The 20,047-nt window shown below is 39.9% G+C and overlaps 2 protein-coding genes across 3 annotated transcripts; one reads left to right on the top strand and one right to left on the bottom strand.

Annotated features, from left to right (window-relative positions):
* LOC145421800 (caspase-8-like) lies at positions 1 to 10,202 on the top strand. 2 transcript variants are annotated; one of them, XM_080292613.1, is made up of 14 exons: positions 1 to 1,707; positions 1,833 to 2,155; positions 2,240 to 2,259; positions 2,442 to 2,582; positions 2,745 to 2,920; positions 3,073 to 3,178; positions 4,299 to 4,428; positions 4,523 to 4,557; positions 4,649 to 4,709; positions 4,833 to 4,891; positions 5,001 to 5,115; positions 5,279 to 5,406; positions 8,842 to 9,236; positions 9,609 to 10,202. In XM_080292613.1, exons 5-14 carry the CDS (start codon positions 2,883 to 2,885, stop codon positions 9,757 to 9,759), a joined length of 1,218 nt encoding a protein of 405 aa, XP_080148739.1. In that variant the 5' UTR covers positions 1 to 1,707; positions 1,833 to 2,155; positions 2,240 to 2,259; positions 2,442 to 2,582; positions 2,745 to 2,882; the 3' UTR covers positions 9,760 to 10,202. The 2 variants fall into 2 exon arrangements, with proteins under 2 accessions (XP_080148739.1, XP_080148740.1); XM_080292614.1 differs by lacking the exons at positions 1 to 1,707; positions 1,833 to 2,155 and having other exon boundaries at positions 2,181 to 2,582.
* A 3,775-nt stretch (positions 10,203 to 13,977) lies between these two features.
* Positions 13,978 to 19,588, bottom strand: LOC113010039 (caspase-8-like). Its single transcript, XM_026148822.2, has 8 exons — positions 19,240 to 19,588; positions 18,733 to 18,777; positions 16,123 to 16,181; positions 15,986 to 16,024; positions 15,783 to 15,891; positions 15,501 to 15,628; positions 14,756 to 15,135; positions 13,978 to 14,291 (listed from the first exon to the last, which is right to left on the bottom strand). Exons 1-8 carry the CDS (start codon positions 19,487 to 19,489, stop codon positions 14,156 to 14,158), a joined length of 1,146 nt encoding a protein of 381 aa, XP_026004607.2. The 5' UTR covers positions 19,490 to 19,588; the 3' UTR covers positions 13,978 to 14,155.
* Positions 19,589 to 20,047: the final 459 nt, after the last annotated feature.

Raw genomic sequence — 20,047 nt, 5'->3', positions numbered from 1 at the left:
GACATTTAACTAATTCAAAAGATACTTCAACATTTATTTATCTAAAACAAAAGTTTACTCTAAATTGATGTTTAACAGTAAAAAAAAGTTTTTATGTTTTCTCCATAAAGTGTATGTAAATATCTGGTTTCAACTGTGAATATACTTTTGTGTATTGAAATTCCTCTTGTTTTGCATAGATATACTGAACAACATCCAAAGCATAATATATAAAATAACATCTACCTGAGTTTTTTCTTTGAAAGAAGCTCCATATGTCCATTGTTGTGTACATCAGTACACAATTGAAACCGATTTAGAGAGTTTGTTTATCCGTGGAGGGAAACAACTGAAAATATGAAATGTAAGCTAAGACTCTCTAAAAAATCAGCATTGCTGTTCGGCTTTTTATTTATCCATTTGTTGATCAAAAAAAAGTCAAAAAAGTAAGAAATCTTTGGGGGTACTTTGATTCATTTTGGGGGTGCTTCAGCACCACCAAAAATGGGCTAAAATCGCCCCTGGTTTAACCCTTTAAAGCCAGACGGAGCGGGAACGCTCCGTTTTGAGTAACTATTTTTAAATCCCGGTAGCACTGCAACCACGTAAGCTAGCGCAATAATTTTTTTGCATATGAAACCAGAGGAATTGTACTTACATCTTATGCCATCAGCTTGTCCTAGGTCACAGTTTCCTTCCACATATAGCTTTGCAAAAACTGCATAAAAAGCACTTGCAGGAACCAAATCATAATATTCCAGAAACACGCTTTGCCGATCCGATCAGCTGTTCGTAACACTTCCTACGTCCATCAGCGTTAACTATCGCATGTCCGCCATGACCTGCCTTTTGCGGGAATGTAGTTTTTTACCATCAGGGCCTCATGAGCCTATACTGGTGTTTTTAAAAGTTATGTTTTACTTTATGACTTTCTGTGTCATTTCTGGGATGCTTAGGACTCATATTGCACTGCTGGAAATAGTTTATTTTGATGCATACGCTGTTTTTTTTGCAAATTTGCATTATAATATTTATTTTTGTTTTATTTTTATGTTTTATTTAGTATATAAAAATTGGTGTATTTCAAAAATAAAAATATGAAGACACTTAAAACAAATTTCCTGTGGTGGGAAACTATTTTGTGCAACTTTTTTGTATTTACAGTTTTGAGGGATAAGCCTCTTAAATTTCTCTAACTACAAATATATGTTAAAAAAACAAAAACGATTTTCAATTTTTTTGTAGTTTATTGCACTTTTTTGCAATTTATGTAATTACTATGCACTTAATGCATACATATTATTAAAATTTGGGCTATAATGGTTGTACTGATGTATATCAACTTGAAATGCTCCCAAAAATTGCACTACAGCATGTAAAAATATAATATAAGCTCTGGCGGACTTGGTTCTATGGTAGGTCTTAAAGGGTTAATCATTATTTACAATTCAAAGATCGTGTATGGGCACGCACATTTTGCATCGTCATGTGGTGCAGTGATGCCTGCGTGCTGCAGCACAGCTTTTTCTCAGTGCTACATGGCTGTAAACCTGTTATTCCTGCTGTCGAGAAGTACAGGGCACTTTTGTACAGCATGTAGTCGTTATCATAGGATCTGAGAGTCACTTCCGAGTTTGTTCTGAGAACGCAGGATAGTTTCGTGTTGGATGTTATTTCAAAGAAGGAACGAGGTTTCGTTTTCAAGGACAGCAGAAGTTCCAACTGACCGTAAGAGAATTACGTTTTATGTAATATAATGTGCAGCTATTATTACGATAGTAAGCTGTAGTAAACCACTTCCTTCTCATAGACAGTAGTGTTTAGGATCACCTCTGACTCTTTCCTTTGCGCAGATTCAGCATGTCGGCCCACAATGCAATAAGGAGCAATAAAACAGCCATTCATGAGATTCTGTCCGGAGACCACAGGCTAATTCTCAACAAAGTTTATGAGAATAAGCTGATCACTCAGCGGGAGTACAACAATCTTAAAAGCATCAACAGTGCAAATGCGGAGACATACGTCAATGAGCTCGTGGATAAGATCATGAATAAAGGAGACGATACCTGCAGAGCTTTTCTGAACCTCCTGCAAACTGATGAAAAAATACAAACTACTTTCCCTCAGCTGAAGAACACTCTACCTAAACCTGACCAAGCTTCTTTACTTCAGCATGGTAATTACACACACAGAAATGTTGTGTCTGAGATCATATTCTGGTTGGATGTGTAACTGTGTTTCTCTCTGATTCCCTCACAAGACGGCTCCAGTCAAATGGAGGTGAGGTCCTACTTCTGGAAGGGCAGAGCAGCTCAATAAGTGACAACATTTGTGTCAGAGAGATAATGTGCTGTTTAATCAATTTCCTTCACATAATATTGCAGGAGATATGACATATAGTCATCTCAAAGACTGTTGCTACATTCATATAGCCTGTGGTAATAATTGTGTGTATCTATCAGTCCATCCAGGCCTGTGCTGGTAGGAGCAGGTCTGTGATACAAAGCTTGTCCTCAACTCTAGAAGACGAGCTGGACTCTACTGAGGTGGCAGCACTTTGCTTCCTGTGTCGTGATGTTGTTAGCAGAAGTCATCTGAAAGTGGTCAGTGCTACATGTTCTATACTGTTATCCTTCCACTTGTTTTACTGACATGTTTATGGATGCGTCACTTGTAGGACTGACAGTATGATAGATAGCTTAGATATGTTCATATTCACTGATAGACTTTCTAATGACCCCCCCCCCCCCCCCCCCACCCCACAGATCACTAATATCAAAGACCTGTTCTCAAGATTAAAGGAAAAAGGTCTCCTGCAGAACAATTGTTTCCTTTCTCAGCTTCTCTCAACTATTGATTGAGTAGACCTCGTCAGGTCCCTGGGCATAGATAGCAAACGATCAATGGACACAGATGGAAGTCCTGTTCTGTCACAGTACAGGTGAACGCAGTCCCACATTGACTTTAATATGACAGCATGCATATAGTAATAATTAGTACTCAAATGCTATCAGTTTGAATTACAATATCTTTGTGTCTGTTTGGCTTTCTCTCCACATTTTTATTTTTTCTTCTTTTTTTCCCCACTGTTAGGGTGATGCTGTACAAAATATGTGATGCTATGAATAACGACAATATCGCAATCATGAAGTTTCTACTGAGATCAAAGCTGCTCAAAAGCACACTGGATCAATCCAAAGTGAGATAACATTTGCACACATCTCCAGCTATTTTAAAATCAACTCACCATATCTACATCTACATGATGTAGTCATTAAGAAACAACTGTATCTGGGCTTCAGATTTTAAATCCTATGGTGATTTTCTTTTTAACAAAACATTTATTTCTCAATAAATGAACATCAGTACATCACAAGAAGAAAATAAATTGTCACAGGGCTGAAATATAATTGACCATATATAACAAAACACACTATTTTCTTAAAGCACCACTGAGAAGAAAAATCAGTTAAATTATTTGTCAATGGATACAATGGAAATTCAGCTTTAACCTCCTAAGACCCGAACTCTTTCATGGCATGAATTTTTACTTTCTCTTTGCTATTTGGGCTGATTGGGAGCGGATGAATGTAAAAACAAAGAATTTACAGATTTTTATCTTTATTTTTTTCCTGATTTTTGTTTCTGAGAAAAGTGAGATCCACATATTGGGACATTTTAAATTTAAAAGAACAGTGGCAGTATAATGTCCTCGTGTGGATATCAGGCCCTTGTAGAGCTTGTAGACATCTATATTTAACCAGCTAAATGAAAGTTGTATCAACCCTTTTCTCTGCAATATTATTAATCTTATTTTTTCTTCTTTTATATATAGAAAGTTTTGCTTGACCCATCACAAAATTTAACAGCTTCCATCTTACCAGCCTCTTTTTTGTATAGCTGGCACAAAACAGAAATGCCAATGAAGACAAAGCCACTCCACATTTTTCAAAGACATGTGTTAACATAATGAACAGTGGTTCATTTCTATGTTTCTCTTGATCATAGACTGGATGTAAAAAATAAACAAAACATATATAAAGCTAACTTTTGGATGTGAAATGTGAAAGCATTTAAGAAGTGCTTTAAACTTGCAATTATTCTAAGTGCATCCATCCCTAAATCTAAATTAAAAACTGAAGGTCACAGAGAATTTCAGTCTATGATCTGTGCACCCAGCTGACTTGTTCATCACAGAGCTGAAGATTTGTGTCTTTAAACTGCCATTTGAGTAGCATTTTGCTGTGAAGCGGTTGATAGATTTATAGTGTAGCTGCAGAGCCTCTGTGAACTAAAACCATATTTGCTGTTAATTCCAGACAGCGCTGGATGTGTTTGCTCAGATGGAAAAGAAAGATTTAATATCAGACACAAATGTCAGTGTGTTGCATGAAATACTCCAAGAGATTGATCCTGAGCTGGCAATGATTGTAGAGAACTACGTTCAAGGTATGAGAGACATTTTTCACTTTACCACAGAAAAACATTTAGATGTAAACAGTGTGTTTCTGTGAACATCATCAAATGATTGTGCTCGTTACAGGAGTCCCCCAGCAGCAGCAGACGTTACCTCCTCATGTCAGTATTGACAAATGTATCTGTCTGTGTGTTTCTGAACATTTAATTCTGTGTGTCAGTTTGCTGATCACTGTGATGTTTATTCCCACAGAGGTTTTTTAACACAAATGAATCCCATCTTCCTCTGTCTGTAACTGAAACTCAGAGCAGTTGTAAGTATCTCTGTTCAGAAAAAATTGTAATTATTTTTTAGGAATTCCTACAGTCACTCTGGTTTTTATTATTTTGTCATAATAATACTGAACATGTAAATATGTTGTTCTTTTGTCTCTAAGGCAGAGGAGAGATTATTTACACTGATGCACGATCACAGCCCATCTCTCTTCCTGATCAGGTAGTTCATTCAGACTTTTATGCTTTCATTCATTCTTTTGTCGGAACACTAACATTTATATTAATGTAAAAACATAATACTTCACATTTTCTTTGTTTGTGTCCTGTAGTCAGAATACTACACTTTGACTCATACGTCTCATGGTTTATGTGTGATCATCAATAATGAGACCTTCACTACTGAAACATGTCTACTTGCTCGAAGGGGAACTCAGAAGGATGCAGGTAGAGTTCTTACCTTCAAACCATATCATGACCTGATTTATGTAGGACTGTTTTAACTAGAAGCACTGAGACCTGCAACAATTACTGCACATACAGATCAGATATTCTTTGGTTTTGTAATCTACTGCTATACCTTCATTTGTTTCTTTTCTATGTGGCACAGATGCTCTGAACACAGTGTTCACAAGCTTAGGCTTTAAAGTGCTGATACACAACAACCTGACTGCAGCACAAATACGAAATGAATTAAGAATGTACAGCAAGAAGAATTTTGTGAATGATAATGCCTTGGTAAGTAGATTCATACATCTTTGGAATTGTATCCTCAACCACCATTCTATATTCTTAATTTATTTTATATCCCTGGATTTGCATCTCCCAGTGATCCCAGAGGCTATGTTGCCAAGGACTTTTTGTAACCTGGTAAGGTTTTGCATGGCAAATTGGCCCTGGGTGAGGGACCAGACAGAGCAATTCAAAAACCCCTATGAGCAGAATATCCAGGGCACAGTTTCCCAGCATACCGGGGTCTACCCAGGAGCCGGGCCTGGGGAGGGTGCCCAAGAGTGAGTGTCTGGTGGGCAGGCTTTAGTCTACGTGGGCTGGTTGGGACAGCCCGAAAAGGGACATGGGCCCACCCTCCTGTAGGCCCAACACCCACAGGAGGTGCCATAGGGGTTAGGTGCATTGTGTGCTGGTTGGCAGCCAGGGGCGGAAACCCTGGTGGACAGACCCTTGGCTACCGAGACCACCTCCATTGCTGAAGCTGCTGCACTGACCTGTGGCTTAAAGATGGTTAGGGCCTTTGGTGGCGGTAACACCTGAACCAGATGTTGGACACTAGAGGTTAAGAGAACCATCTTAACCTCTGCTTAAAGCTGTAGCGCCCAGATTACTTACAGCTACTTCGGTGCAATTGATATAAGATGCCGTAAGCTGAAGACAGCTTCAACTGTTTGTTGGCTGAAAAATAGTATCACGACCGCACCGCATATTTTTGTTAGTAACGGCAACGGCGTTGTAACGATAGAAATAGTAATTAGTTAGATTACTCGTTACTGAAAAAAGTAACGCTGTTAGTAACGCAGTTATTCCCATCACTGGTAATATGCATTTTATATATGGTTAGAAAGTTTCACAGTTTTTTTCATTTTAAATAATCACATTTTTACATGTTTAAATTTACACAAAATTTCAGAAATCTGCACTGTCATCAGTGTTGGGAAGGTCACTTTTAAAATGTGTTCCACTGCAGATTACAGAATACATGTCCCAAAATCTATTTTGCAATGTATTTTATTACTCAATGAGAGTAATGTATTCTGAACACTTTGGATTACTTAATATACTGTCATGCTTTTTACAACTACATGAACGTACTATTGCTGTGTGATTTATTACCATTACTGAAGGTTACTCACAATACCAACTAGATTTTTTAAATCTTAATATAAAATGAGTAACAGTAGGGTGGACATTAGGTAATGTTGCACCTTTTGCAGTGATCTCGTATAGAAAACTACTCCTGTATCAGTAATACATTTTCTTTTTGTCTCCTTTCTGAACTGCACATGATTATTTGCAGCTAGCAGGTTGTTAATGCAGCCTTCATTAATAGTAATAAATCACACAGCAATAGTACATTAAAGATACTGAATTGGATATAACCCAGGTAGCTACCACAACTTAAACAAGGCAGTTGCAGTAGGGTAATGTTAGTTTTTAAAAAAAGATTTACTTCCAGCTGAGAGCAGCTTGTTTGCTGGCAAACAGTTTGCATTGCATGGTCAGATTTTGCTCATCCCTTTGTTCTTTAAATGTGAAGTGGTGTCCGAATTTTCAAGTAAGAAATGCATTCCTGTCCGTGCACTGCTGGCTCTGGCTCCACTGTGTAAATGACACCATCAGCATTAACAGGATGCTTACATTAGGTCAGAGGTCTCAAACTTAAGTGAGCTGTGGGCCACTGCTGGCACTGTCATCTCATTGGAGGGCCACTTCAGTGTTCAAGTAGTAAAAAATACACAAATAAACAAAAAAAAACCCCAAAATACTTCTGAAAATGTAGTGTTTTGTTTGTTTGTTTTTATTTCAAATATTGCATAATTAGACAAAACTGCAAACGTGAACCCAATTTTTTTCACAGTCTTAACTGAAGCCTTTTATTGAACTACCAAATAAACAAATTGGTACCCTCTTTTGGCCAGACATGTGGCAGCACTTCTGCTGTCATTTTGCTCGTATTTAACAAAATAAAAATGCAGACACATTAGTTTTTGACTGCTAGTGAAAATTGTTTTATTTATTTTTGTACTCTCTTATACCTCGGCCAGGTCCGTGGCTCCGAACCATAGTAAAGGGACCTCTGGCTAATATGTCGGGTTCCGTGTCGGGCTCATAGCCGGGAACTAGCTTTACTGTCTGGGTCAAATTTGCTAGCGAGAGACAGAGAGAGGCATTGAAGGGCTGCTCCAATGGAAATTATTGTTTTGGAGGCGGCAAACACAGTGTGCAGTCGAGTCATGACCCCTTACAACTGGACTCGTCAGGCACTCTGCACTGGCTGCAGCGGTTATTATTATATTTACATGCTTCCATCTCCCGTTTCTAGTCGGTAGCAACTCGTACTTTTTGACTTTCCTTTTTCTCCCTTCCTCGTGCTCACAAACACACATAACACCAGGGGCAGTCCCACACATTCTCCCTGCAACACGAACTACACTGGCCATTAGGCTACATTCTTTAGTAACACTCTGCTCATATTGTCTTCATATTAAATCATTTTTTGGATATTAATTTTTAAAAAATATTTCTTCACGTCATTATGCGGGCCGCAAGTAGAGGTGACCCAGGCATTAGAGCCTCTTATTGCACGTTTTATTTGGGTTTCCACCGGTATGGATTACCAAAAATTAAAGAGGGGATAGCCTACAATATGAAACAGGAAAAGACCACCGTGTTATCCATCTGTTTTTACAAAGTAACTGTATTCTGATTATTACCTTTTTAAATGGTAACTTTATCGGAAAACAGTTACACTTATTTTGTATTTTAAATACGTAATGCCGGTACATGTATTCAGTACTCCCCAACACTGACTGCCATGAACAAATTTTTCACCAAAAAATTTAAACCTAATTTTTCATGATATATTTGGTTAACAGATTACTCGATTAATCAATGAAATAATCGATAGATTAGTTGATTACAAAAATAATTGATAGCTGCATCCCTAACTCATTGCATACGTCAGGGTTGGGTCCAGGGCAACTGTCAGTTTTGAATTAGTTAATTTAGTATCATTTACCAACATTCGTACTACCTTTATACTGACCAGAGGTTGATAAGCAGCCCTGATAGTTCATATAACATCTGCCTATATACTGCACAATGTCCTTCTTCTTCACTTAATCCTTGCTTTTGGCTTCATTCACTTCCCCTTCTTCATTTCCAAAGTCAACCTTCAGAGTACCATTTAAATCTACTTAGCTACATTCTCCCCTGACACCACCTTGCAGTATCCTCTCTCTTTACGATTCTGCATAAGATGTAGTTTACCTTTGTGAACCTTTCTCCACTCTTATAATTCACTTTACATTCTACCTTCTTCTTAAAGTATGTGGTCACCACAGCTATTTTTATCCTTTTCACAAAATTCACTACCATGTGTCCTTTTGCATTTTTTGTTCTTAACACCACATCTATCCAATATGCCTCTGATTTAAGGTGGTATGCGTGCTTTCGCATGGAGAAAAGGGGTGTGTCTTTGGCACCGATGGGGAAAAGGTGTTCCTGAAAGATCTGATGCTCCCTTTTACAAGTGGAAGAGTCCCAACCTTGTCAGGGAAGCCCAAACTCTTCTTCATTGAAGCAAGTCAGGGTGAAGGATTACAGAAAGGATACTGTCCCTGCAGCTTGGGGCCTCAAGAGGATGGGAGGGAGACACAATTCTTCTTGGAAGGAAATGCAGACCCGGGGAGACAGATTGAGACAGTGCCTTCAGAAGCAGACTTTCTGATAGGCATGGCCACCGTGGAGGATTTCGTGACGTTTCAAAACAGAGTCACAGGATGTATCTACACCCAGGAGCTGTGCAAGCAGCTGACAAGATCAGCAGAAAGGTGAGAGAAATAGTTTAATAGGATAAAATGCTACTTTGGAAGAAAACTGTAATATATGACACATTTCACAATTTATTTGTTGACATACAGAAAACATTTTAAGTAAGCCTAATTTTATTTATACTTTACTCAGGCACAACTGTCATGTAAAGTGACACAATCTGACATCTTTATAGCACACTGTTATAAACTGTTTTTATAGTTTTTGCAATGATAAAAGATATTTAGAAAGCTATACTTATGTGCATATCTGTAGGTCTGCTTTTGGTGATGTAAGATGTGCTTATGTAAAACATCAGAAAGCTCAATGTTTCAAGTATTCCAAAAATTCAAGTTGTTATTTTTAGTGTGTTTCTGATGTTTTCCTTGCAGTCAGGAGATGGATGATATCCTCACTGTCCTGACACGTGTTAACAGGGAGGTCAGCAAAGGAGAGTATTTATCCCACAAATACAAACAAATGCCAGAGGCCAGATACACTCTCACCAAGAAGCTCGTCCTCAAACCTGTCACCCGCCTGTGACCAAAAATAATTCCCAGATTCACATAGACTTGATGAGCCTGATTTACAGCGTGTATGTATGAATGAATTTCTATTTTAATCTCATCTCAAAAATCAAAGAAAATATCATAGTATATAAAATGTGGTTATGAAATTTAGCTTCTGAAATTGTTAACATGCCATTTCTCTTTTCTTCTGCCACATAATTATACGCTGCTGAATTGTGATTAAGTGGTGGTCATTTGTTTTACAAATCGTTCTTCCACATTTAAAAACTGATTAATAATGCCATTTAATGTGTACATGTCATTGAATTGGGCACTGAAGTGATTAATAAAATGTATATTATTGTGTTTTTATTGGTGTTTACATATAGGCAGAAGTGCCTGTGTCCTATATGTAAAGTTGGCGAGAGATCATATTTTTGGTGCTGCTGGTCTAATAAAATCAGCAATAACTTTTCAGACTTCTTCACCTTCTATATGTTCTGGTTTCAGACTTTCAAGCATCCAACCCATAACTTGTTATGACTAATGTGGAGCAGGGAAATTATTTTACTGCTATTGCTAAATAATTGTCATCATTACCATTGCATTAATAATATAATCTGGAGTTTATATTGCATTCAGATGTTTAAACAGTGTGTGTCTTTCAGAAAGACTAAGTTGCAGGCTGACAGGAAGTTGCAGGTTTGCAGAGTGTGCCTTTTGCAGAACTGAAACCGAAAGCAGAGTCTAAGTGCAGGTTATTTTGAGGAGCCTTTAAGGACGACACACACACATGAGTTAGATTTATTTAGAGGAGAGATTAGTCATGTCTCGGTAAAAGAGGAACAATTCACTTTAAGACAAGAACGGAAAGTACCAGCCATGAAAATAGAAGATGATCTTCTGGGTTAAAAGTCTGATCTATGTATAAAATGTATCTGTGACGCATGAAGGGGCGTCAGTAAATCAAACCCTGATGCTATAAAATGTCTGTTCATGCTTTGATTGAGTCGAGGACTACTGGCTGTCTGCGTACAGAGTGTCTTCCCACACGTGTGTTCATTAAAATCATTGTTTGACCAAGACCTCCTGGACCATGGGTGGTTTGTACTCTCCTTCCTCAATTTTGAACCTTAACACTAATTACAGATATATGTTAAGTACAATTTCAAAAGAAATTACATAAGAGTAGTAGAAATATGGTGACAATTATTATAAACAAATGACTTTCTTTTGGGACATGAGTTCAATAAATAAATAAAAAGGAAAGTTTCAGTGTCATATGTATCATTTTTAACTCTTTATTTGTAGAAACGTGATATTTTGTTAGGTCCTGTGTATGATACACAACAAATGAACTTCTATACTTAATGGCTCAAAACAAAAAGAAATATAATTATAGACAATTATAAAAAAAATATATTTTTCTTTAAAGGAATGACTGCTGTTGTTTTTCTTTATAGTTGCTTATAAGCTGTAAACATGTTTATTCTTATGGAATAGAATAGAATAGAATAGAATTCTATGGACAGTTAGATGTAGCAGTCTGGATGTTGTAGGGCTGTCTTGGTTGACACCGCTCTGCAATGTTGCGTGAGGATCAGGGGCAGTACCCCTGGACTGACAGACCGGGGTGGTGGTCCCCATCTTTAAGAAGGGGGACCGGAGGGTGTGTTCCAACTACAGGGGGATCACACTCCTCAGCCTCCCTGGGAAAGTCTATGCCAAGGTGCTGGAGAGGACAGTTCGTCTGTTAGTCGAACCTTGGATACAGGAGGAACAATGCGGTTTTCGTCCTGGCCGTGGAACACTGGACCAGCTCCTTACCCTCTCGAGGATACTCGATGGCGCATGGGAATTTGCCCAACCAGTCTACATGTGTTTTGTGGACTTGGAGAAGGCATTTGACCATGTCCCTCGGGGGGTCCTGTGGGGGGTGCTCCGGGAGTGTGGGGTGTCTGGCCCATTGCTATGGGCCATTCAGTACGATTGTTGCAAGAGCTTGGTCTGCATAGCCGGCAATAAGTCGGACTTGTTCCTGGTGTGTGTTTGGCTCCGCCAGGTCTGCACTTTGTCAACGATTCTGTTCTTAATTTTTATGATGAACAGAATCGGTCCATTAGAATGGACAGAATTTCTAGGCGTAGCCAAGTGGCGGAAGGCTTTCTCTTTGGTGGTCTCAGGATCTCATCTCTGCTTTTCGCAGATGATGTGGTCCTGTTGGCTTCGTCAGTTGATGGCGTCCAGCTTGCCTTGGAACGGTTCGCCGCTGAGTGTGAAGCGATGGGAATGAGAATCAGCACCTCCAAATCTGAGGCCATGGTCCGCAGCCGGAAAAGGGAGGAGTGCCCACTCCGGGTCAGGGATTCAACACAATCTTTAACCCATTTGGGCTCTGGAAGAATCTCTCTGAAGGCACACCCACACAGCGAGGCCTGAAAGGCGCAGACTCATTTTCATCATTCGCGTGTCACATTACTGAATCCACGCGCTCTCCTAAAGTGCTCTCTGCTGCTGGCGCACAAGTCTTCCACACTTTGCAGAGTTTTGACTCCTTTCACCTGATATAATTTGAGCTGTTATTATTTGGATTCTGAAGTTTTACAAAGTGATGTAAACAAGCTCATCAAATATGCTGAATTTCTCTCAGGCTAATGAAGGCCAGCGTTATGATGAAGCTGATATTTACATGCGTCAGAGGTAACCTGAAAACATCTTTTATATGTGCCCTCTGCAGATCAGCTCATTCATGATTTAACATAAGGAAGATTTAAGTGAGATATATTATAGAGTACTGTGCAAGTCGTTAATTTCTTTATGTTTTGCTTCCAAGTAGCCAAACTTTGTTATTTTTCAAAATGATCTTGAACATTAATCCTATAGGCTTTCTGAAAGTCATTCAAAGGGTTTTTTGTGGACATTGGCTGCTTTTTCACTCATTTTCAATCCAATCCTTGTATCTGACCTGAAAAATGTTTTTCCGTTAGTATTTTTAGACAATTTATTGTTAGCAGCCTGTTCCAAAAGCACGTCTCTTCAAATTTATTGGATGCATTGTGTACTGTGTGTCCTTATGAAAAGGACAGAAGAGGATGTAGCAGACCTTTAAAAACTATTTACAACAGTATATGAAAGTCATGTCCCTAATAAATATGAAGAAAATCTAGCAAAGACCCGACAAAGGACCTGAGAGATCTGGCCCTTCAGTTTATCCAGCTTCTGTTCACTGAAGCATCATCAGAAAAAGTCTTAGTGGAAGGGTGACTGTCCACCCAGATGAGAAGAATGGGTTGAGGCATGCAAGATTACACAAGAACTGCAATGAAATCAGTCCATGTCTTATGCAGCGACGGATCCAAATTCTAATTTTTTGGTTCAAATGATGAGTGATTTATATATGACGCTTTTTTCTTTTCCGAGTACTCAAAAGTGCTTTATACAACCTGTCTCATTCACCTGTGGTTGTCACTGTGTACAGAGGTCGAGAGGGAAGTACAACAGTGTCTATATGGCGTATCTCTGTCATGGTTTGAAGCTGAAATTTATACTACGCTTACACTAATCCGTTTTCGTCTAAAAACGCTCAGTGTCCACACTATCATTTTCAATCGTTTCCGAACAGTTGTTCATCCACGCTGAAACGACTAAAACCGCTTACACATCTGTGAAACATAAGACGATTCGACCTGCATCATATCGGTCTGCTGTTTAGGCTCTTTGAAACGTCACGGCAAAATGTTGAGGAAAAACACAGTTTTTTTTTTAATGGACTGGCAATGATGTGGCGTTGTTGCTGCGATTAACACAGAAGTACAAAGTTGCAAAAGCGAGTGAGAATGAAAGAATTTGAAGAAAAGCTATCTGGAACATGTACAGACTGATATTAAACTTTATTAGGGCTGTCAAAACTGAGAGCAAACTAAACAACTGCTGTATAATGCCCTCCGCTATCTTAGTTTAATGACTGCATCATGTGACTAAAATGTGTCATTGTTTTCGTAAAGGCTCCGGGTTTGCTGTCCACACTGCGACGCAAAAACGTTTTCAAATGTATCTGCTTTGGAGAGCGTTTTCAAAAAGCTCTGTTTCCCTTCACCAAAAACGTTATCTGAGTGTGGACGGAAAGCCAAAACAGAGAGAAAAAGATGTGTTTTCAAACGAAAATGAATTAGTGTGGACATGGCAGAGCACCTCTGCACCTCCTTTACCTGTAATGTTTCTTTTTGGCAGCTGCTTAAATAATACAAACCACTTTAATGTTTTTTTTATTTCATGACAAAAAACCAAACAAACATGTCTTTCCTATTAAAAATTTAATTTAGGTAAATAGCACTATAGGCCCAAGAAAGAATGTATGATTCTGAGGTGAAAAACATTTTTCTATGCAGGAATTGTGCAGACTTGCAGTGTTGTATTTGGTCACAGTCAGGTCATATATATTTGAGGACAAGCTTCTTGGTGAGAGTGTATTTGGGCTCCGGCATTTGTTTGTGGGTTGAATACTCTCCTTTGCTGATCTCCCTGTTCACACGTGTCAGGACAGTGAGGATATCGTCCATCACCTGGCTGCAAGGACAACATGAGAATAAAAAAGGACACATTTTGGATAGTTTCAAAATTTTAACAAAACACCCAACTCATGCCAACACCATGTCTGAAAGCACCAAAAGCAGGCAGACAGAAATGTACAGCGATTTGATGCATTTGATTTGCCTTCCCTCATTACTTTTGAGTCTCAGAAAATGATGGAGTTTGTGTAAAGATGAGTAATTTTGGAACTGTTAAACCTGTGCTTTTTGTAAAACTCAAAGCTCAAAGTCTTCACTTGAGTCACATCATGATTGTGTGAAAATTTATTGAGGTATTCTAAAAAGGAAAAACGACTACATTTTTGTTTTTGTCCAAAATTCTATGGACCTAACTGTATGTGACATTTTAAAAAATCTACTCTGTAGGAAACTACTGCACTACGACCTTCCCATATGACAGTGGTGTGGTCTGCTATAAAGAAACTAATCATTTTAACTCACCTTTCTGCTGCTATTTTCAGCTGTCTGCACAGCTCCTGGATGTAGATAGATCCTGTGAGTGTGTTTCGAAAGGACTTGCACTCCTCTACTGTGGACATGCCGATCAGAAAGTCTGCTAGCTCAGGCACTGTCTCATCAGGGATTGAAGCGTCAGCTTGCCATGCTTCTTTTTTTCGGTTCTCGTCCTCTCTACTGCAGGGACGGTATCCTTTCTGGTATCCATCACCTTGACAGGCTTGAATGAAGAAGAGTTTGGGCTTCCCTGTCAAGGTTGGAGCTCTTCCACTTGTAAAGGGGTCCGTCAGCTCTTTCAGGAGCACCTTTTCCCCATCAGTGCCAAAGACACACCCCTTTTCTCCATGTGAAAGCACGAACACCACCTTAAATCAGAGGTAGACCTATGTTTTATTATTTATACTAACACTACTGCTGACATGTTGCTGCTGTTACAATCACAGAGACATGCACTACATGGTGACATTTTTTAGAAATGTGCTGATCTAAGACCTTTTTGAGAAGGCTGATACCGCATATCTGCACAGTAAATGATAAACAATAGCTGAAAAAATGTAAATGTAATACTGAGAAGTTATGGTTTTATGGTAAAGTGTCTGTAGGTTATGTTTATGGTAAGAGCCTCAGAGCTCGCTGCTTGTATTATCTTCTCAGATCTTTTTTCAAAATAATTTCAAAATAAGTGCATGTGTATGAAGTACTACAACTCTGAAGATGTGTGACTACGCACCAAGGCATCATCACTTTTGAAATTATTCTTGCCAAGATCATTTATTTTCTTCTCCATCTGCTCTGCAGTACAGTTGTTGTGTATCTTCACTTGAAAACCTAAGCGAGTGAACACTTCTTTCAGAGTATCTGTGTCAGACAGAAAAGAAGCAAAAGAAGGATTATAAGTACATTACATGGTCATGGCATACGTATATATGCATTAATTGTTACAGGGCTCAGGAGCTTCCAGATAAAACAGTCATAGATAAATCAGGTCATTGTTTAAAGCCAAGAACTGTACCTGCATCCTTCTGAGTTCCTTTTCGATTATTCAGACCTCCTGTGAAGATCTCATTGTTGAAGACCACGCACCAACCACGTGGGTTATGAGTCAGAGTGTAGTAGTCTGACTACAGGACACAAACACAGAAAACAGACTGATGATAAATGTTACTGATGTGACAAAAGAATGAATGAAAGCATGAGAACCTGTGAATGAATTACCTCATTAGGAGGAGGAGTGGGCCGTGGCTCATGGGTCCTCTGTGGGAATAAAACACAGCGGTCAGCAAACTGACAAACTGCAACATTAACTGCTCAGAAACACACATTTACAGACACACATATACACACACATATACCTCAATATCCATGCTGACGTCAGGATGTAACTTGAACTGCTGCTGTGGATGCCGGGCCCCTGTAATGATCACAATCATTCGATGGTGTTACCAACATGTACAATTTCATGCGTGCATGTTCTGGTATATGGAAGTGCATCCTGTACTTTGTGTGTAGTTCTCTAAAATAATTGCCAGTTGTTGATCCGGCTTCTGCACTGCTTCATGCAGCAAAGTAACATCTGTCTCTGACTCTCAGATCCTCATATAATGCTAAGAGGCTGCACAAAAGTGCCCTCAGTGACCCAAACTTTAGAAAAACTTCATATGTACTTTTTAATATTTTTAACATTAACTATGCAAGAAACATCTCCTGGATGCACTGGTATGCATCTTCGGCGATGTATCCTGGAGTAATCAGGTGTTTCGGGACTCGCAAAATCATACATCCTCACCCTGGCGACCAAGTCAGGGGTAATCAGGCCACAACTTGCGTACCAATAGCTATCCACAGATCCGCTCTCTTTATCCACAGCCACCTTTGTGGCTCTCTCTGCAGTTTCACTCATAGCCTGGATGGCCCTCTTCTTGGCTGGCCCACCCACACCTAGCCGGCCGAGGACTTTGCAGAGTGATTGACCTGCAAAGTCCCTTCATCCCACTTCTATGGACTCATAGAATGTCTCCCAACCCCTTTCCCTGCACTAGTTCCTGGTCCTCAGCGCATTTCCTCTCGTTGGCCTCCTTGATCCGCTCTTCCCAGGGCACTGTAAGTTCCAGCATAATCAGTTGTTTTGAGGCCTCAGAAGTGATGATCATGTGTGGCTAGAGGGAAGTTTTTAAGATGTGCTGGGGGAATTTTAGCTGTTTACCCCGGTCAGCCTGTTGCTGCCAATCTGAGACTGTGCTGAGGAGGCCAGCTGTTAACTGTGGACACACCTGGGTTTCTCTCCAGCCTTAATGAAAGAAATTGCCTTCTCTGGAGCGTGATGGTGCTTGCTCAGGTACTACTCTAAGCACCTGGTTGTGACGCCAACGATACCGACCATCAGCCAGGGCCTTTCGGCAGCTCCTGAGGAGGTGTTCTAGGTTGCCTCTTCTAGAGCACAGCAGACAGTCTGATGTCTCACTCCTCCCCCCCACATGGAGGTTAACTGGGCTTGGTAGGGTGCTGTATACTTCCTGCACAAGGAATCGGACTTGGTGGAAGTCTGCCTGCATGATGACTTGGCGCTGCAAGGTACTCTCCCACCTTGTCCATGCTCCTTGCTGCCTGAGTCCTACGGCCCTGCTCACTCGCTTCTCCTCATCACCTGCTTGTACCTCTTCCTGGAGTAGCTGGTGTCCTTTCCCGGCACCTTGGTGACCTGGGCCTTTGGGAAATAAGACTATAAACATGGCCAGCATGTAACGTCTCACTCTGTAACAGTGAATAAGCTCATTGTGGGCCTGTGACTCAATGTCACAGGAACACAACACTGATTTGTGTCCTTGCACACAAACATTTCTCCAGATACTGAAAGTATCAACAGGGAAGATGTGGTGGGACATACTGAGCTTGTGGATAAGATCATGAGTAAAGCAGAAGATACCTGCAGAACTTTCCTCAACCTCCTGCAAACTGATGAAGACATTTAAAGTACTTTCCCTGAACTGAAGAACTTACATATCATTGACACCCTGTTTCTACCTAAGCCTGACCAAGCTTCGTTACTTCAGCATAGTAATTACACACAGAGAAATGTTGTGTCTGAGATCATGTTCAGGTTGGATGTGCAACTCTGTTTCTCTCTGATTCCCTCGCATGTTCTATCACATGAGGGCTCCAGTCAAATGGAGGTGAGGTCCTACTTCTGGAAAGGCAGAGGACCTGTGAGTGTCTGAGCGGTCAGCTGTTGAGCTGATACTTGTATTGCTAATAAAATTAGGAGTATTTTTTAAGATTCTGCTTTGAGACTTTTCTGAAGTTATTTTTGTGGATTTGTGTCTGATTTTTAAACCTGACTTGGAGCAGGGTGCACCAGCTGAACTGTGGTTAAATGTTCAGATGATCAGTAACCATTAATAACTAAGTAGTAGTATTTCTAACTACTTATTTCAACACAAATCGTCAATATTTGTCAATTAAAGCTAGCAACACTGAGCTGTTGCAACAACCAGCAGACCTGGTTAGTTGGGTTTTTTCTGTAGAAAAAAGAAAATGGAAAAAAAAATCCAAAACAATAACTAAATGAAAATTAATGCACGAGGACAACACCTATGATTAAATGTACTGACACTCAACTAATAAAATCGAGAACAGAATGTTTTGGAGAGACAAGAACTCATCCAGAATTCATTAACTGTGTATAGAGATGGGTGGAGCGATCCAATAAGTCACTCCCCTTTTACGCGCAATTTGATCTGCTGTCGATAATCAGGGTGTGAGGGGCAGAGAAAGCTTCCGCGCTCCCATGAAAACGCGTTCACAGACTAAAGCTAAAAGAATTTAGACTTTAGATTAAAACTAACTCAAATGTTGTTGTCAAAAGTAGCGCTTGTCTATACTGTGAAATATTGGTAAAGAGTAAAGGAAAACAGTAAATCAGCCACGTCTCATAGCCGGAAAGGTAAAAGAGAGCAGAAACTCACTGTCACCGGGATCAGGTTTTGAGAAGTTTCCACCTGTAGCATCCTCTGCAAAAATGAAGACACGGTGTTAGAGTCCGATCCCTGTGATGGTGTTTCAGTCGATCACACAGAGAAGAACAGTAATATTAAAACATCACACATGGGTGTAATATTACATTCATTAAAGTACCTGACCCACACAGCCATCACGTATTATGGCTTCAGTTGCACATTTATACAGAGGAATGAAGCAGCCAGCAGCTCCATCAGAGCGATCAGGACATTTTATAAGATTATTATTACTAAAACAAGTCTAAGTCCAGATTGTATTGTGGGACTGGAGTTAATTTAATTTATTGTATAAATGTGCGAATCTGCCATCAGCCCAGTTACTCGTTATTAGTCAATCGGTCGTTAAGTTTTCGCTCTGTAGCATGCAGTAGCCCAACACTCAGTCCTCATTAAACTCCGACCTCCGTCTGTGCGGGCTTTACTTTATCGATGCAGAATCACAGTCGTTAATCTTACCGAGTTCTTTCGCCGGCTGATTGCAGCCGATCGCTTTCAGGATCTCGAGAACCACCGTCAGAGCCCCCTCCTCGGTAAAAGTAGACACCAGCACGTCTGTGATCTGCAGACGGCTTTTGTCCTCCACCCTGTTGCGTTTTACCCGCGGCTCTTCTCTGCGGTCCAGAAGCTGGTGGCAGAACCTCTCAAAATCCCCCTTTGATAGGTTCTCCAGAGTGTCTGCCAAAGCGGATTTAATAGTTTTGGCCATTCTTCACCGAGATCCAAGACTGAGCCTCTGATTGTAACCGCTGTTGCTTCCTGGTGTGTTGCCAGAGAAGTTAACTACGTAATTGCTTTCTGAGCAATTCGAAACTATAGTCAAGAGAAAAAAAAAGATACATTCAAATGCCTTTGGAAACAGAAGACCTCTAATGAAAGCAAATGGACACGAGTACTCATTAAAATAGCTCAGTCTGTTTCACGACTTTTACAGATTATTTCAGTGTAGTGGTTTCACAAGCCCATTTATTTATTTATTTATTTATTTAGTCATGTTGCATCGGAGCAAACACAGCATCTCCGATTCTCTCTCGGACACCTTTATCAAAGTTTATGCTAAACTTACACAGTCTTCTTTAACCGTGCCACCACAAGCCCAAAACATTTCAGCCTTTCTAAAGTAACATAAGGACACTGCGATGTTTGTCAGCATGGAACAAATGAGAGAAGCCCATTAACTGCAGGTCCTCAAAAGCTCACTGGATGAGTCACAAGCAGGAAGTAACAAGCACAGTTACAGTTACACAATTCCTCGTTCATCACTCAT

The sequence above is a fragment of the Astatotilapia calliptera genome, chromosome 18 (assembly GCF_964374335.1).
Source record: "Astatotilapia calliptera chromosome 18, fAstCal68.1, whole genome shotgun sequence".
Lineage (NCBI taxonomy): Eukaryota > Metazoa > Chordata > Actinopteri > Cichliformes > Cichlidae > Astatotilapia > Astatotilapia calliptera.
Note: the sequence above shows the minus strand (reverse complement) of the source record. Positions and strands in the feature narration are given on the sequence as shown.

Bases quoted from the DNA above. Each gene is read 5' to 3' on its own strand.
- LOC145421800 (XM_080292613.1), top strand. From the start codon at position 2,883: ATGGACACAGATGGAAGTCCTGTTCTGTCACAGTACAG. The intron at 4,892-5,000 runs GTAGTTCATTCA...TGTGTCCTGTAG, and splicing joins CCATCTCTCTTCCTGATCAG to TCAGAATACTACACTTTGAC. The intron at 5,116-5,278 runs GTAGAGTTCTTA...TATGTGGCACAG, and splicing joins GGGAACTCAGAAGGATGCAG to ATGCTCTGAACACAGTGTTC.
- LOC113010039 (XM_026148822.2), bottom strand. From the start codon at position 19,489: ATGGCCAAAACTATTAAATCCGCTTTGGCAGACACTCTGGAGAACCTA. The intron at 18,778-19,239 runs GTAAGATTAACG...TCATTTTTGCAG, and splicing joins TCAGCCGGCGAAAGAACTCG to AGGATGCTACAGGTGGAAAC. The intron at 16,182-18,732 runs GTGAGTTTCTGC...TGATCATTACAG, and splicing joins AAAACCTGATCCCGGTGACA to GGGCCCGGCATCCACAGCAG.